The sequence below is a fragment of the Pelmatolapia mariae genome, linkage group LG13 (genome assembly GCF_036321145.2).
Source record: "Pelmatolapia mariae isolate MD_Pm_ZW linkage group LG13, Pm_UMD_F_2, whole genome shotgun sequence".
NCBI lineage: Eukaryota > Metazoa > Chordata > Actinopteri > Cichliformes > Cichlidae > Pelmatolapia > Pelmatolapia mariae.
The window spans coordinates 16,781,540-16,800,088 of NC_086238.1; the positions used below are offsets into that span (position 1 = coordinate 16,781,540).

Here is an 18,549-nt window from a genome sequence, read left to right on the forward strand (position 1 = left end):
TTTGATGCAGGATGATATGCAGGTACAACTGTGTGTCTGATCCCATTTAACTCCAAGAACTGATTGAATTCTTTTGACACGAGTTGAGGGCCATTGTCTGAAACAACCTCTTCAGAGAGTCCATATGAAGCAAATAACCTCTCAAAACCTCAATGGTATTGTGTGAGGTAATGTATGAAACAGGGAACACTTCCAACCATTTTGAATGACTGACAATGCCAACTGAAAAATACTGCTTGTCTGTTTCAGCAAAAGCACGGATGGAGTGGTGCAACTGCTGGCGACTTTTGTACAGCTTGACAGATTGAACTCAGCTCTGAACCAGTTCTTGTATGTCACCATCACAGCCTGGCCACCACAGGTAACTGCGGGCGAGAGCTTTCATATGACAGATGACTGGATGTTCATCATGCAGGTTTTCCAGTACTGGTGGAATGATGACTTTTGGTCCCCACAGAATACATCTTTTTTCTGCTCTTGTCTGCATACAAAATAAGCCTTAAGTGCTTCATCTTGCCCACCCCGTAGGGTGATGCATCACAAACTAACTTCAATGGCAGATTTGTGTTGTAATGCACCAACACTTTGTTTTGCAGCAGTAGACTTTTTGCATCTTTAAAGCCTTTGCACATTCCATGGTCCAAAACCATTTAGCATCTTTTTCTCAACAGGTTATGCAAAGGCTGAAGAATCGTGGGTGGATTTTCCAGAAATTCACTGGAGTAATTTAGAAGACCCAAGAAAGACTTCAGTTCAGTGACGTTTGTTGGTTCTGGTTCACCAGAACTGCTACTTTTTCCTCTAAAGGATGCAGTCCATCTTTCTCAATATGATCTCCCAGGTACTCCACACTGCTCTGAAGAAAATGGCACTTGGAAGGCTTCACTCTGATGCCATGCTTCTCCAGATGTGTGAGTACTTCCTCCAACCTCTTCAATTGCTCCCTTTCAGATGAAGCAGTGATGAGAATGTCATCCAAAAAGCAGGTCACATGATCCATCCCTTGAAGGATTTGGTCCATCACAGACTGGAAAAGAGCAGGAGCACTGGAAACACCATAGCTGAGACGACTGTACTTATAGACACCGTTGTGTGTGTTGATGACCAGATACTTCTCTGACTCTTCATCTAATTGTAGCTGCTGATAGGCATGAAAAAGGTCAGGTTTACTGAAAGATCTTCCTCCAGCTAAAGTAGCAAACAAATCTTCAGTATTAGGAAGTGGATATCTCTCCTCTTCAATACACTGGTTGACACTGACTTTGTTGTTACCACATAACCTTAATTTTTTTGTCTGCTTTTGGCACATTAACAATAGGGGATGCCCACTCACTATTCTCAAGCTTTGAAATAACCTTCAGCTTTTCCAATCTGTCCAATCTGTTTACAGCTTCTTTCAGTGCATAAGGAACTGGGCGAGCTTTACAGAAAATTGGTGTGGTGTTTGGTTTAGTGTGGATTCTGGCTTTAAATCCCTTGATGCAGCCTTGGTCATCCGAAAACTCTGCTTGATGGCGATGAATCACTTCTAGTACTCCTGGCTTTTCTTCTTTCTGCACCAGTACCTTGTGTACTGTGAAGATCTGTTTCTAGTTCAGCTGTAGTTTCTTTAACCTGTTTTGTCCAATCAGAGCTGGTCTATCTACCACTACAGTATGGGTCTCATACTGTACTGGTAACAAACAGTGATGTTTTGGTCTGAGTAGGACTTGAGCTTTAGCCAGCTGACTGGTTTTATAGGAAAATGAGTGAGATGCGTCTGATAATACTTGTCTGATAACACCGACACTGCTGCACCAGCAACATGGTGGTGTTCTTGTTTCCCAATGCAACATTCACTGTGTATCCTTTTTCACTGGAGGTGATGGAGTAGACTGAATATACTCCAAAAAGTTCAGCTTCATCATTCCTACTTAAGCATTCATCCTCAGTTTCCTGACTGTTTTTTTTTTTTATTTCTACAAGCACGTGCAATGTGTCCTATTTTTGCACAAACATGGCACTTTTCACTTTTAAATTTGCACTCATGTGCTGAATGTTTTCCCGCACATCGATAGCATGGTTGCTTTGATCCTGTGTGTTTTTTAGGTCCTTTCCAGATGATTATTTTGTTATTACCCTCTTGTCTGTTCTGTCCTTTCCATGCTTTGTTGGAAGAATTTGGAGCATTTGTCAAGGCATTTGCATGGTGAGGTTCATGGTGTCCTGAGAACTCTATCGTATTCTTCGAAGCGAGTTCATTTTATTCGTCAACACGACCCACATGCATTGCCATGTTAGCTCCTCAATGCTACTGCTAAAATCTGTTTAGTTGCAGAAGAATGCATCTTTTTTCTTACGTTTGAACACAGTCCCTCTACAGCAGAGGTCTCAAACTCTGGTGGCCAAAAACATGAAGAGCAGCTAGAATCTAATATTCATAATGAACTGGTTCATTATGATTGCCCACTCTACACAACTGAATTGACAGCTTTTGTTTGATATCATGTGACAGTTCTGTTTGATATTGGGCTGATATTGTACTTTAAACATGTATCTTTTTTGGGGGGGGTGAAAAATTGTGTTATGTCTTTTTTAATAATAAATCATTTTCATGAATAAACCTTCCTTGTTTAAACGAGTGCCATGGTGTGTTCTCCTTTTGCTTGTGACTTGCTGATGTTTTTTAATAAAAAAAAAAACAACAACAACAAAAACCACACAATATATAAATGCTTATGCTGTGAGGTCTCTGCCCCCACGTGATTACCCCAGACTTCGGACATCATTGATCACGTGACTCTCCGACGAATCAAGTCTCGGCACGTTTCTGACGAAGTGTGTCACGTGAGGAACGGGCCCTCACTAGCCAGCGGTTGCGGGAAATTTAGATCTGTGTGTAAACTCTGCAGCATTACAGCAAGTATTTTAAGTCCGACCAGGGTTTCGCGATTTAAGATGGGCAAGAATAAGTACATAACACGACTGAAAAACCTTGCACGGAGGAACGATTTGAAGCTGGAATATGAGAACGTTTTAGAGAGACATGGCGAGAAAAGGTGAGCTAAAACCGGATAAATGTGTTCGGCAGCTGCAATGTATTAAAGAGGGTATGCAGCCATATTGTGCATTGGGCCATGCAAGTGCTAAACCAACTACTAAGTCCTTGTAGTCTTATATTAGTTTAATAATAGCTATTTGGTTTAACTTGGAATAAGTAAGACTCGCGGTGATACAGAACGGCTGTGTTGTCGGAGCACAGTCCCGAAAAATCTGGGCTTTGACAAGTCGTGTTTTGACGTAGTTGACTGTGGCAGTGACCTCGCTTATTACATTATTTAACTTGGGACTCAGTTCTTTCTTTTCATAACCAAACCATGTAAAGAGAACTTTAAGAAATTAAAATAGCTACTACAGTGAACATCAAAACGATGAAAAGCCTCCGTGGCTTCACATTTCTGCGATCGGCATGATCAAAATTTCGCCCTTCTCTGACAGATTTGTCATGTTGTGCTCGCTCCCGCAACATCATCATCCCCAGAAGTTTCCCCGCGGTTATGTTGCCATGTCCTCACATAGCTCTAGAAACATTCAGTTATCACTTACCGCTCTTTCAGGTGACTACCTTATGAAGCTCATAAAGTAATCAAAGCAAAGGGTGGCTATTTTGAAGAATCTAAAATATAAAACGTTTTTTGAGTTATTTCACTTTTTTGTTTACTACATAATTCCATATGTGTTCATTCATAGTTTTGATGCCTTCGGTGAGATGGCATCAAAATGTATGTAAATAGTCATGAAAATAAAGAAAAACTGTTAAATGAGAAGCTGTGATCAAACTTTAGAGTTGGAGTACATCAGCAATGTTAATTAGAGCTTTTAAAATTCTTTGTCAGAGTCATCATGAGGGCTGTGATCAATGGGCAAAGGTTTCCTAATGGTGAGGGGAAGAATGCTGAAAAAGCAAAGCAGAACGCAGCTCGAAATGCCCTGGAAAGTTTGAATGAGAAGGAAAATCAAATCCTGGAGGTAAGATGGTGCATGTGCCTGTATATGGAACATGTATCACAAATTTGTTGTTCTATTCTTAACAATGATGTCATTTCTGAAAAATCTGTTTTTCTTTCAGATGAAGAAAAAAGATTCAAATGCGCAACGTTCTCACCTGAAATGCAGAAAAACTCTGTTTGATGGTATATCTGAACGCCAAACTAACGGGGTGAGTAGCAATGCATTATAACCTGTGCTGGTTTAAATCAAACACTAACTTGTATGCATGGTGTAGCATGTCACTTGGAGCAAACAGTGGATCTTGTTATTACTGTAAATGTTAAGGGGTCAAAATGAAGTACCAGGAAATACTGTCTGACTTATTAAGATCCAGTGACTACGAAGGTCATTTGAGTTTGAATTTGCACTAGGGCTGGGCCATATCATACCCTTCACGGTAATACCGGTATAATGTTGGGCAACGATAAGAAAATGAAATATCGCGATAGAATATGGGTAAAATGTGCATGCGCAGTGCCTTTGTTTTCATACGTACATGGTGGAAAAAGCATGGCGGCGATGGAGAATGAGAAGGGCGAAAGTAGATCATTGAATGAAACGATGAACCAGAATTGGTTTGTAAAAATGCTGCAACTTCAATGGTGTGGAACTGGTTTAGCTTTCGTCCGTCGGATACACAACAAAGCACTATTTTTGGTAGAGCATGCTAGCGGGCCGTCGTTATTACCGTGTTTTTTTTTTTTTTTGAAAAATACGGCACACTTAAAATCTGAAAATCGACAGTGCCCCTTATAATCCCGTGTGCCTTATGTATGAATTCTGGTTGTGTTTACTGACCTCGAAACAATTTCATGTGGTACACGGCGCTCGAAAATCTGTCAAATGTTTTAGTACGACTTTGCTAAGCTACGAACCCGCACAGCTTGATGGATTGTCGGAGCATTACGGCTACCGTAGGCAGGAGCCTCGCGGAGTGATACGTACTGTGCTTCAACATAATATTACCGTATTGTGTGTGTATAACCTCTTTTTAAGTTTTGTGGATATTATACATGGTTATGCTGAGGATCTGTCGGCCAATTTCCACTGGAAATGCCTTTTGGTTAAACTGTCAGCAAGGAATTTGCATTTGCACTGTTAAATTTTTATATAACTTTAATGCACATAAAAAACAGCTGCTTGTTTAAGTGAAAATAAATACATTGATCTTTTTTTTTTTTGCACTAACAAAGTTGTGGAGTTGTAAAGTATTTTGTCTAGTAGTGCTGGGCGATATGACGATATATATCGTGTGGACGATAGAAAAGTGTCTATCGTGCCATTTGTCTTCTATCGTTTCTATCGTTTCTAACCCGAATTTTACAAATTATTACATAAAATATATCATTAACCCTTTACAACCGGTCAGAGCAGGCACACTCCGTTTTCCCTAACTATTTTAAATCCCTGTAGAACTGTAACCACGTAAGGTAGTGCAATAATGTTTTTTTTTTTTTTTGCATATGAAACCGTAGGGGTTGTACTTACATCTTATTCCATTAGCTTGCCCTAGGTCACGGTTTTCTTCCACATATAGCTTTGCAAAAATTGCATAAAAAGCACTTCCAGCAACAAAAACATAATATTCCAGACTTGCAGCAACAAAAACATAATATTCCAGAAACACGCTTTGCCGATCCGATCAGCTGTTCATAACACTTCCTAGTTGGAATATAAGTCAGCGCAACTATCGCATGTCCGCCATTACCTGTCCGAAACCGGAAGTGACGTCACTTTCGCGGAAAATGTAGTTTAAGCTTCAAAGTCTGTTGGTGTTTTTAAAAGTCATGTTTGACTTTATGCTCTTCTGTATCGTTTCTGGGATGCTTAGAAGTCAAATTACACTGTTGGAAATAGTTTATTTTGATGCACATGCTGTTTTTTGCAAATTTGCATTTATTTATTTTCATTTATATATAAAAATTTGTGTATCTCAAAAATAAAACTATGAAGACACTCAAAATAAATAAATGTAAAGATAAGCTCTGGCGGACTTGGTTCTATGGTAGGTCTTAAAGGGTTAAATAGCCTGTGCAAATATATTAGTGTTGTCTTCTCACTATACATACTCTGAACTTTATGCAAGAGAAAATAAAGTATAAAAAAATGATATTTTTCGCAAAGAAACTGTCTTGTGGTTTTGCAACATGGTGCTGCTTTACATGCACCCGGATTTGCGACATACTTTACAGTAATTCAAAACAAAGACTGCACCCTCTCCACTCGCTGTTTACAGACTGCATACTTTCCAGATGACCACAGGTCAGGTGGTATATCGTGATATATATCGTTATCGTGATATAAAATAATTCATATCGTGATAAATATTTTTTCCATATCGCCCAGCACTATTGTCTAGTGTCAATTATATCGTCAGTTATATCGTTATCGCAAATTTTCAAATGTATATCGTGATAAATATTTTGGATCATATCGCCCTGCTCTAATTTGCACACAAAATTACCATCCAATTTACGATGTGTGTGTGACCCATAGGAAGTACTATTTAGATAGAGAAGAGCCATAGGCATAGAGTCAGTTCAAAACAATCTTTCTATACATGTAACAGTAGCACCAAGCAAACAATTAAAAGATCTAATTTATTAAATACATTAAAAATGCTAAAATTATAGAATAGTACGAGGAAGACAGGAGAAGCGCTGCAGGGAATATATGCCCTGCCTCAAATGGGCAAAAATGTATACAACAAAATATTCAATGCCCGTCAGCACTCAAGCTCAGTGGGGTACATGCTAAAAGCAGTGAGAAAAATCAGTTTCCACGCAGCACCTTCACTGTCTTTAACAATAAGAAGTGATTGAGCCACTCTAATATGGAGGGCCAGGAGTGAAAAAATGAATTAATTAAATATGCCATTAAATAATTAATCAAATGTGTCAATAATTAATTAAATGCCCATTCATTTTATTTAAAACATTTAATTTATTTATTTCTAACTAACATTTAGAACATGTTTAAGGAGGAGAGGGAGAGCAAATGAATCCGATTAACATCTGATCTTTGTTTTTCGTTTTCTGGGGTTTTTTTTTTTTTTTTTTTTGTTCAATAGTCAGCTTGACCTGTGCATACGTGCATAAACTTTATTAAAAGAGATAACATTGGTGTTTCTGTCATGTAGTAACTGTTCGGTTTAACTGTACAAAGCTCGTTAGACACTATGAAACACACTCAGACATCACGATGTTTAACTAATAAGGGTAAACAGGCAGTCAAGCTGCTGCCTCGTAGCCCTGTATACACAGGGTGAAGTCAGCATATCCAGGATTTCTTTCCATCACCTGGAATCACTGACTCTAACACTGGGACCAGGATAAACAGTCGGTCACATGAAAGTATTTGCAGCATCAAACTAATCTAACGGTTATCTACGAAACTAATTCTCGGGTCATATCAATATACTTTTACAGAAAATCATCCTTGTTAGTGCCAACTATTTTAGAGACGTGAAATTCTACAGCATAAAGAACATAAAAATATAGCAGTCAAACACAACACTGTTGTAAAAGAGATGAACACTTGTTTGTTGCAGATGATTGGTTGAATAAGTGTTCTTGCTGTGTGTTATGTGTTATCTGCATTTCCATCAGCATTATAGACTCAGGAACAGATTAGAATAAAGCATAATAACATGTATACATTTAATAAATCACCAAAGTAATACACGCTTGTTCCCTTGACAATGCCAGACAGTATGTGCAGAGATTTTAGTACAGCAGGCTTTACACACGCTGCTCATTTAAACACTTAAAACATGCTGTAAATAAAAGACTGAGTGAGAATGTAGCACTTCCAGCTGGTTTTAAACAGAAATGATCAAATCTGCACCGACAGAGTTGGTATTCTCTCAGCTGCAGACTCACTGCTGTTTAAAAGTTTGAGAGCAAAGATTTGATATAAAATGAACGTCAAACATAGACTCAGCCTATGTACACATTTGATATGAGGTTAGCAATTACAAAGTCTATATCCTGTTTCAAGATCATACATGTAAAATTGTCTGACCTGCGTCAATCCAGCCGCTCAGTCCGTGGTTACCATGGTTACTGCATAAGCTGCTCCGAATTAAACAGCTGGCACTGTGGTAACTTACCGGCGATATGTTATATTAATTAATTCCAAATTTAATTCATTAATGAAACATTTAATTCATTATTTAATGCAATATCTAGCTCATTCATTTTGTCACTCCTGGTCTTCCATCAATAATATAATATACAACCACAACAATAAGAACAGTTCTCAGCTCTTCGCTGATGAGTTAAACCAGTTTAAAAAAAAAATTGCAATAGCCATCGGCGTATAAGGACCTCTGCCCAGCAGTCAGAAATCCACCACAACAAAGCAGCAGCTTGGCAATCTGTAAATTAAAACAGGACATCTCTACACTGAACAGGTTACCTCAGAAGGAATATCCTTCTCACTTTACTCAATGTCTGTCTTTCAGTTACCTGTCTCCAGGTTAGGGTCGCACCCTTTTAAGTATCGGCAAAAGGTGGCAGAGTCCACTACAAGCCACATTAACACAGCTCCAGATTCAGGTTAGCCAGCTCTTTTGAAAGCTTACAGAGAAAACCCAGAGCATACATTTGCAACAGAATCAGTGACAGCTTCGCCAGGAATATTGCCTGGCACGTCTGGAGCAGAGTGGTGTAGCCCGAGCCTGATAATTCTTGTCCACCTGTGATGCAGAGAATTTGCAGTGCTTCGACGATAGAGTTGTGGGGCCACTGACACCATCGTTGTGGAAAGCGGCCAGGTAAGCCACCAGGGGTGGCTTTCTATGAAGTGGGTTGGCTAAGATGGCCACCTCAGTGCCATCCAGGTCCATGTACTGTCTATAGCCAAGCACAATGACGCGGGGTAGACTGCAGTTTGTTCTGTGACGCAGTTAGCTCGGAGACAAAGTCCGGGAACATGTGAAGGTAGTTTTTGTGTACCACAACGGTTTCTGAGCTGGTGGAGGAAAGGGCGACTCTACCTACAGCTTCTCCAGCATGTGGCAAAACAGGGAAAAATTAAGGCCTCGGGGTAGACCTAGGACACATTGGAGAAAATAATATATTGAAGCTGCCACCTCAGTGTTTCCCTTAATGATATGGAGGAGGTGGCTGGGGAGAGGGAGGCTTCTCTAGGTTGCTGCCCCTGCGACTCAGCCCCGGTTAAGTGGAAGAAAACTAGAATGATCAAGGTTAAGGCTTACGCCACGGGTGTCGGACCCCAGGCCTCAAGGTGTCCTCCAGGTTTTAGATGTGTCCTTGATCCAACACAGCTGATTTAAATGGCTAAATTACATCCTCAACATGTCTTGAAGTTCTCCAGAAGCCTGGTAATGAACTAGTCATTTGATTCAGGTGTGTTGACCCAGGATGAGATCTAAAACCTGCGGGACACCGGCCCTCGAGGCCTGGAGTTTGACATCCCTGGCTTACACCTTTCCAAGTAATATTTAGCTTTCTTTACATGCTTTTTTTTGTAATTCTGAGATTTTGTAGCCTGTGGTGTTTTGGAAAACTGTAAATGACCAAAAGTAATAACGACAAAAAAAAATAAAATAAAATAAAAAAGTCGTTATTATTGTTATTTCTTTTTCTTTCTTTTTTTTTTTAATAAATCACGGATTTGTGCATAACACTTTCCTACTCCAAATTTGCACACAGATTTGTTTTTGCACACTGGTTGTAAATCAGGTCCATTGTCATGTTCAAGAAACCAGTTTGAGATTGGTTTAAGCTTGATGGGCGTGGCTACCAGTGTGGTCTTGTGCTGCTGTTTCAGAGATGCTCTTCTACCTGTATGGTTTTTTGAGTTAATGGTGCTTTCCCTTCAACTCAAAGCATTATTGACGTTCTCCTCTGGCATCAGCGAGACCTTATCAGAGAACTACCACTCATTGGATATCTTCTCTGTTTCTGGCCGTTCCCTGTAAACCATAGATGAGTGTGTAGGAAAATCTGAGTAGATCACTTAAATTATAAGACAACCATGTATAAATGCATTGAGTTGTTGCCTGCAAGTGTAATTAACATTACATACATAGATTTTAAGGAGGACGATATGGTACAGAAGTTAAAGACTTTCTACTTGTGTTTCAGGTGTCGCGCTTCGAAGTGTTTCAAGATGGAGTCTCAGCCATGCTGCCCACGCCACAGACTGAACCGTAAGTCACAAACTGATAGCAGTGGTAGATTTGTGAAAATGGTAGACTAGACTGGTACCTGTCCAGGATGTACACTGCCTCTCGCCCTATGACAGCTGGGTTAGGCGCCTGCCCCCCCTCAAGCCTGATGAGGATAAGCAAAAGAGAAAGGATGGACTGTTTACTAATTTACCTCTTTGTATTCTCCTAGGGATTCCTGTGGCGCTTCAGCAGAACCTGTGGCAAAGACCTGTAATTTGTCAAAAAACTCCAAGGTTTGGGTCTTGTATTACCTTTCACACTAAAAGTGCTATTTTGAGTAAAAACTTTAAAAGGGGCCAGTGTGTCCGAGTGACTCACAATTAAGTAAAACCTGAAGAAACTGGCAGTAAAATTTGACAACACATTTGATGTTTCACGCACACTGTCCTATTTTAAATCGAACGTGATTATTAGAACAAAAACAAGTTCTTTTTCTAACTTCAGTGTTTTACTATGGTAATTGCCTTGGCGTAACCAACTATGGAAGCTCCAATGACAACCCATCTGTCCATGACAGACCTGTCAAGCCGAGCTCAGGACTCCGCCTCCTTATTCTAAGTCATTGTTGCTTTCTTACCGCTAACTTGATTAGCTGCTAAACAGTTCTCAGTTGTCCCGTATAGGAGTATATCACTGAACGGTTTTTCCAGTCCCAGTTTGGATTATGGTAAATCCTTTGGAAGAAGTCCACTTATAGTTACACTCTATTAAACAGCTGTCGTGTCAGGCGAGTTGTTCCAGCAGTTCCTGGTTTTGTTTGACGAGATGGCTGACGTTTGTGTGACTCAGGCAATTGCATTACAGCGAGTCTTGTCTGGTTGCTAAACATGCTCAGTCCGCCAGTAAACATGCTTTACAGGTGGACCCCATGAGAGTCTTGGGGACTTGTGGACAGAACTGCTGGGTTCAGAATATCAGATCAGCTGTTTGTTTCCTGGGCCTCCCCTGACAAGGGCGGGCCCCTGTAACGCCGCAGGCTAGCTCATTGGATTGTAGAGACCATAGCTCTGGCTTACAGCTCTAAGGGCTCATAGGTCTCCTGGGACTCCAAACTCATTCTACCATTGGTATTGTCACATCCTGAGCTTTGTTCAGAGGTGTATCAGTCCAGGATATATGTGCCACACACATTTGTATTTTTGTGGGCTAGATCTTAGGGCCGCCACAAACGATTATTTTGATAGTTGGCTAGTCACCAGTTATTTTTGCGAATAGTCGACTAATCAGATCATGTGTCCACTGGACGTAAACCGTACAGCTTATTGCACCAGCGTGCATCTGCTCTTATATAACAGCTTGACGTGTTTAACGTATGTGCTAACTAAAAATAAAGACATGATGATAGTTTATTAAACTTTTAATGAAATTTGCACATTGTCTCAGTGGAGTTTAATAAACTCAGCCGTCTGCTCATTGCTATCTAAAATATAACAGGAAACTGGAGTAAATTCTCGAGCATCTCACACTTCTGTTTAATCAGTTGACGTTTATTCAGCTGTGTAAAAACTAAAACTTTAATCTCAGCCAAACCAATTTACTCAGGAACAAATAAAATACTGAAAAAAGCCAAACAATAACATTTTTAAGTTATCTGAACGATTATATATCATTTTTAACCTGAGTAGTGAAACACCGCGGAGGGTTTGAAAACAATGTGGCATAAGTTCGGTGTTCTCGCCGGCTCCAGTGAACCTTGGCCTTCCGGCTAGCTATGGAGCTGGTGGGTAACAGACGTCTCCAAAAACGTCGGAGCACTTTTGCAGATATGTGATATCTTGATAAATCGAGCAGATATTTGAAGTTTAAACAGCTACATTCTTGCTTGAAAATATCTTAAGTTTATTTTGTGAACCAGAAAGATTAATATTTAAACTAAGTAGCTGACGCCATTGTTGGGATTGGCTGGGCCATGCTATGAATTCTGGAATAGGTTGGGCCATGAAGGATACACCCGACCCATCCTTCATATCTGGGGAAATAAAGGCCAGATTCTAGTCTACAAATTTGGACAGCCTTCGTTGTGTCACTGTAACGTAATCGGCCTCCGAAGGATGTGGCCCTTGAATTTGGACACAACTATGATACCGGAGACGGCTTCTTCTTTCACGTTTAGCGGCAGCTGGCATCCGTGTACATGCAGTGCTGCCATCTTATGTTTCAGTACGTTATTACACTTTTAAATCCTACTAGTTATTCCTGCATTTTTCAGGCTCTTAAAAAGCTTCAGACACATCGACTATTAAATTAGTGGTTGACTATTTTGTTAGTAGACGTAATTGTGACAAGTCAACTAATCATGGCAGCCCTACGGGTTTTTGCATAGTTGACCCTGGCTCAGGCAGTGCTGGAATCTAGTGCCTAAGGTCTGACCTGAGATCCTGTGCTATACCTGGTGTAGTTCTACAGCATAGCTTCAGGGGGCTGGTGCAGTTTGGGAATGGGCTATATCTCCCATACTGAAACACCGAGCAAAGGTAGAAAAAGAGCGTTTGGTTACTTAACGTAACCCCTGGTTCTTTGATAACAGTGTTTCACCAGCACTTTCATCCTTTGCTTGGGGACCAAAAGAAATCTGCTGAGAATGAGTTAGGAGGGGCACGGCTCGGCAGATCTGTCATGGACAGACAGGGTGTCATTGGAGCTTCCATAGTTAGTCACACCAAGGTGATTCTCATAGTGAAACATCTCACTCCATTATCAGAGAATCAGGGATTACGTTAAGTAACCCAACATTGCTATTTATATGCAGTAAATATTGATTTACTTTAATTTACTGTTGCTTTATATTTTCTAGCAAAATTTTCTGTATTTACTCAAATTTGCAGAGCAACAAAAAGCTTATATGAAGCCGAAAATATGTGAACATCTATTCAGACATGCTACTAAGCTGCAGTTCACAGTATTTTAAAAAAGATACTGTGAAAAGTTCATTGATTTAGGTAATTTTGAGTTAAGTCATACTAAATGCTTTGGTGTCCTTTTTTTTTGTTTTTCTTTTACACTATGCATTCTATTGTATTGTTTTGTCAAGGATATGTTGTGTCCTGAAGAAAAGAGTTCAGGAAGCTCCCCCAGTGATATGTCAGCTGATTCAGAAATCTTCAGGTATGGAAAATAAAAAATATGAGAATCAAATATTATCAAAATTATCACCTTCTATTCAAATGCTTTAAGAAATTGTCAACAGTCATTCACAGTTTGACTACGTAGAGGAGCTGGGTAAAGGAGCTTTTGGTCGAGTACTCAAGGTAAAAGATAAACTGGTGGAACGGTATTACGCAATAAAGATCATCCGCTGGAACGAGTAAGTGAAGTGTTCTGTAATATTGCATGATTTCACTGCCTGCTTTATTGGTTTATATTGCTACAGTTAGTTATAGTAAAGTTGCATGATTCAGTTTTTCCCCCCTCTTTGAATTAGAAAAGCTCTTCGAGAAGCCAAGGCGTTGTCAGACCTCGAGCACCCTAATATCATTAGATACTTCTCGTGTTGGATGGAGGATTCAGGATACCAGTCGGACAGCACTGACGAAAGCTGCAGTACTTCACAGTAAGACTCGTCCACTTGTGAAAGTAATTCTTCACTTCTTTTGTATCATTTCACTGTTTGATCATTCATCCTGTTTTAGGTCTTCCACTGGTTCACCCAAGAAGTGCCTCTATATTCAGATGGAACTGTGTGACACCAAAACACTTCTAGACTGGATAGAAGACTGGTATACGAAGAAATCAAACTCCAAGAGAAGAGAAGAAAGTCTGAACATTGCTCAGCAGATGGTCAGTGGTATCGAGTACATTCACTCCAAGAAGCTCATCCACAGAGACCTGAAGGTGAGCCAGACGAAGCAGATAACGGGCTAACCACAGGTAGCACACAGGCCTGTGTGTGTGTACAGGTTATAGATTCTCAATCATTACTGTTTATTGCAACACTACACCAACACTCCTACAGCCTCACAGAATGTAACAGTTGGTCACATGTTTGCTTTGTTTCATCCGGCTAGCCTGCCAACATCCTGTTTGGGCAAGACACAAAAGTAAAAATCGGAGACTTTGGACTGGTCACTGCTGAGATTGACGACGATGACAAGTCCTCAATGGAAAGGACTAAATATAAGGGAACACCATCATACATGGCTCCTGAACAGGTGAGGTCTGCTCCATCCGTCGACATTATTATGCTAATTTCCAGCTGCTCCATTTTATTTTTGGGCTCTACTAGAGTAGCTCTGCGTTTTTGAAAAAGTATCCTCTCTTCCTGCAGCTTAGTTCAGTTCAGCCTTCACTTCTGATTGGCTGCTCCTTGCAAACAAAATCAACAGCTAGTTGGGGCTTCTGTGCTTAAAGGCAGATCTGTGTGCATGAGATGACCGTATCAGGAATAACCCTGCTCACTGACATCATACAGAGCAAATAATCTGTCTTAATTAACCCTAAAATTGAATTTCTGTCTCAAAGGGATAACTTCTATATTTCGTAATATCATAATAATCATCATTTTGAATATATCTATGTCATTATTATTCAAATGTATTTTACTCTTAAGTGGTTTCTGTCACTGAAGCCTTTGATGACTGGATTAGTAAAACTGATGGTAACTTCATGAGTACAGGCTGTGTTGTAATAAGTCATGGTGAAGAAGAATTCAGTGTATTGTTACCTCCACCAAGGAGGTTCTGTTTTTGGTAGTGTTTGCATACGTGTTGTTCTGTCTGTAAACACAACAGCTTTAAAACATTTGAATTTATTCTGATAAACCTTTGTAGACGTGTAGAGTGGGGTCACCTTAACAATCCATTAAAATGTGGCATACACCCACCAAGTTCGATGTATTTAAAAATGTACAAAAAGCCTTGTAACTTAGAAACTATGATTCTTATAAGTGTGGTGTGTATCGTCAACAAAGTATTGTAAAAAGATTTAAAATAAATCATTCTTGACCTCTGACCTTTCAAAGTTCAATAGAGTGATCTGACATTCAATTGATGATAATGCCATAGAGCTATTTATTGAAACTATGTTTTTATGGACAACATATAGGGAATCATGCAATATATTTGCCAAAAGTATTTGCTCCTCTGCCTTGACACGCATATGAACTTGAACAATATCCAATTCTTAATCTATAAGATTTGATATGAAGCCATTCTTTGCACCTGGACAAGCAGTGTGTTTATAGGAGTGTGTTTATTGAAAACTGGCTCGCATTTACCGCTCTGATCTTTGTAGGGGGTTTAGGTCAGGACTCTGTGCCAGCCAGTCAAGTTCTTCCACACACAACATGCTCATCCATGTCTTAATGGACCTTACTTTGTTCACTGGTGTTGGGACAGGAAGGGTTTATCCCCAAACATTTTCCACAAAGTTGGGAGCATAAAATTGCCCAAAGTCTCTTATTATGCTGAAGCATTAGGAGTTCCTTTCAATGGAACAACTTCCTGAAAACCAACCCCACGCCTCCACCAGACTTTACACTTGCCACAGTGCAGCCAGACAAGTACCATTCTCCTGGAAACCACCAAGGTGTGATTCGTCACACCAGAGAACACATCTCCACTGCTCTAAAGTCCAGTGATGTCCAGTGATCCAAAGTGCAGGTGGATAGACAGGGGTGAGTAGTAGGGCTGGGTTTCAATAATCCATTTTCTGATTAAAATGGATTTTAGCTTGAATAATGCGATGTTGATTCTTTAAATCCTGAATCGATTTTTAAATATAAATGTATTTTGCCAGAAACGCCAGGAGCTCACAAAACTACTTCAACAACCACCAAACAGCTAAAATAGTAAATGAGAGCAGGTAAAGGGATTCCACACAAAGACGTAAACACAGAGGGTGGAGCCGACGTATCAGTGAGCTGACGACTTTCAACCCCGACGGGTTTGTGCCATCGGGTGAGAAAGCCGGCATCTCACTGATTCTGAGCTGCAGGTTTTGTCCCTCTCCGAACAAAATGTACTTCAAATCTGTTTTCTGCATTATTTGTTTGCTTATTCCACACCAGTCTACCGTTGTGTACAGCGGTGTCAGGTGCTGTTTTTCTCTTTTCACCCAAAATGACCTCTGACAAGAAATCTTCATTTTTGCTTTTTAATACTTTTTAAAAAAATTATACCAAATTGAAAAACGCTTAGCTTGCAGAATATTTTTTTAAGGCGGTTATCTGATATAAAAAGCCAGGCCAGGAAAATCTCTTTCATGTTTTCTGTGTTTTATCCTCCTTTTATCTTTGACACAAAGGCATCTGCTGTGATGCTTACACCCCTGATGAAGTCTCACAAGTGTCAGTACTGATAAATGATCAGAATTATATTTCTGACTGTGTCAAAATTGAATTCATTCAAATCAGTGACAATACCCAGCCCTAGTGAGTAGTCTAAGCCTGACAGAAGTGGATGTAACTGTGGGTAATGACAAAAGATGAAAAGAGTGATTGAAAACACATATGCCGCAATAAATGCAAGTGTCCCCTCTTCCCACTGCCTTCAAGCGGCAGGCAGCAGCAAAACAGGTCTCCCCCACCCCAAAAGTGCACATGTAAAACTGCAGTGTTAATCGATGCGGTTAAAAAATTTGGGTGCACCTAACTTTTGTGCTGGTGGACCTAAGAAAAAAAGTTGGGCGCACCAGTGCAACCGTGGAAAAAAGTTAGTCTAGAGCCCTGTAAGCTCAAGTTATTCATGCCCAATTATTTACAAATCAATACCTATTGATACTTATTAACCATGCTTACAGAATTTCTGTGTGCAAAATACGGTACTATTCCCTTAAATGTAAACACTGACCAGAGAGTGAGCTGCCTTGGTGGAGGTTTGTGCTCTCAGTGCTTCTTGTTATTAATGCTGTTTTAACTGCTTTAACACAGAAGAGCGAGACGAACTATGGCAGGAAGGTTGACATATTTGCTTTGGGGCTGATCTACTTTGAGCTTCTTTGGAAATTCTCCACTCGTTATGAAAAGTACAAGGTAGGTTGAGTCACAGTCACAATACTGTTCACGGTAGCTCATAATCTGTAGGAGGTCAAATGTTTTGTCTTTAACTTTTCATCAGAAACTTCCTGAACTATTTCTGAATTTCAGATCTGGGATAACATCAGAAAACAGAAGCTTCCCCAAGAATTTGCATCCAGTTTTACCTCAGAGGTACATCAACGTTTTCTCAGTGTATTAGCAAATTTCAATATGCATTTCTCACGACATATGTGCTGGCAGAGGAAAGGCTGTGATCCAAAACCTCACAAATTTTTAGGGTCACTTAGAAATGTATGTGTTTTGATTTTAGATGGATTATTTACATCAGCTAACAGAAGACAATTTCCAGCAAACACCTCTCCAGTATTCCAGTGTCTGAAAGGCTAATTAAAAATAACTGAAAAAGGCCCTTTTTTAGTTATTTTAGTACAGCTGTAGTTGTCACAGAAGCAAGGAAAGTCTGTGGAGCATCAGGACGTTTAGGTTCAACATCTGATGGTGATAAGAACAAAATCAGAAAGGGATGATCATCATATTTGGGGAAATAAGACTCTGGATTTAAAAGATATACACTTAGTGGAAAATGTTGTTGAAGTTGAGCTCTAGAAATGGTGCAAATGAAAGATTGTTTCTAATTAATATTTTATTGCTCTTATTATGCTACAGTACATCATCATCAGATCAATGCTGAGGATGAATCCCGAAGACCGACCTGAAGCGTCTGAGGTCATAACAGACCTGGAAGAGTGCGCTAAACAGATAAACGCTGAAGAAATGGCACGTCGTGGAAGGACCACTGTCTAAATTGCGGGAATACAACAGAAGAATTTCATCTGCACATGTGGGGGGAAAAAAGATCCATTGGTGCTCTTGAAAGACTTTCAGAATGATGTCAAATATTTACATGCAACTTACAAATCATAAATGATCGTTTTTAGAACATACCACCAAACATTGAAGCTGCAGAAACCTGTAGTTTTCATTTTAAAATTTAAATGAGCAATTCTGCCCATCCTCCCAGGAAGTGTGCAAGCCATGCCAATTGACACATGACTAGATATTTTATTGATCCCATATTGAAATTACAGTTGCAGGATAAAGAATAAGCATAATATAATATTTTATATTACCACCGGTCCATACTGACTTTTCTTAAAAGTAATGCAGTACGTTACTTAATTACTCGCCAGAGAAAGTAATTTGCTGCACTACTAGTTACATTACTTTCGCTTTACACCATAAACACGCAAACACAAATTTGTGCCCTAATGAGGACACATGTACAGTCTTATAGTTTTTAAGTATGAACAAAAAGCCGACAACACAAAGCAAAAGCACTCAAAAACAT

General features: G+C 39.7%; 1 protein-coding gene across 1 annotated transcript; it reads left to right on the forward strand.

Moving 5' to 3' along the window:
* The first annotated feature begins 2,918 nt into the window (after positions 1-2,918).
* Positions 2,919-18,136, forward strand: LOC134640011 (eukaryotic translation initiation factor 2-alpha kinase 3-like). The gene is made up of 13 exons (XM_063491569.1): positions 2,919-3,038; positions 3,876-4,008; positions 4,109-4,198; positions 10,143-10,207; positions 10,398-10,461; positions 13,260-13,333; positions 13,416-13,532; positions 13,650-13,778; positions 13,858-14,059; positions 14,233-14,376; positions 17,094-17,195; positions 17,310-17,372; positions 17,868-18,136. Exons 1-13 carry the CDS (start codon positions 2,938-2,940, stop codon positions 18,003-18,005), a joined length of 1,422 nt encoding a protein of 473 aa, XP_063347639.1. The 5' UTR covers positions 2,919-2,937; the 3' UTR covers positions 18,006-18,136.
* Positions 18,137-18,549: the final 413 nt, after the last annotated feature.

What these genes read in the sequence shown, in the direction of transcription:
- LOC134640011 (XM_063491569.1), top strand. Translation starts at nt 2,938, where the DNA reads ATGGGCAAGAATAAGTACATAACACGACTGAAAAACCTTGCACGGAGG. An exon ending in AGGAAAATCAAATCCTGGAG is followed by an intron (nt 4,009 to 4,108) that starts GTAAGATGGTGC and finishes TTTTTCTTTCAG; the next exon opens with ATGAAGAAAAAAGATTCAAA. An exon ending in CCCACGCCACAGACTGAACC is followed by an intron (nt 10,208 to 10,397) that starts GTAAGTCACAAA and finishes GTATTCTCCTAG; the next exon opens with GGATTCCTGTGGCGCTTCAG.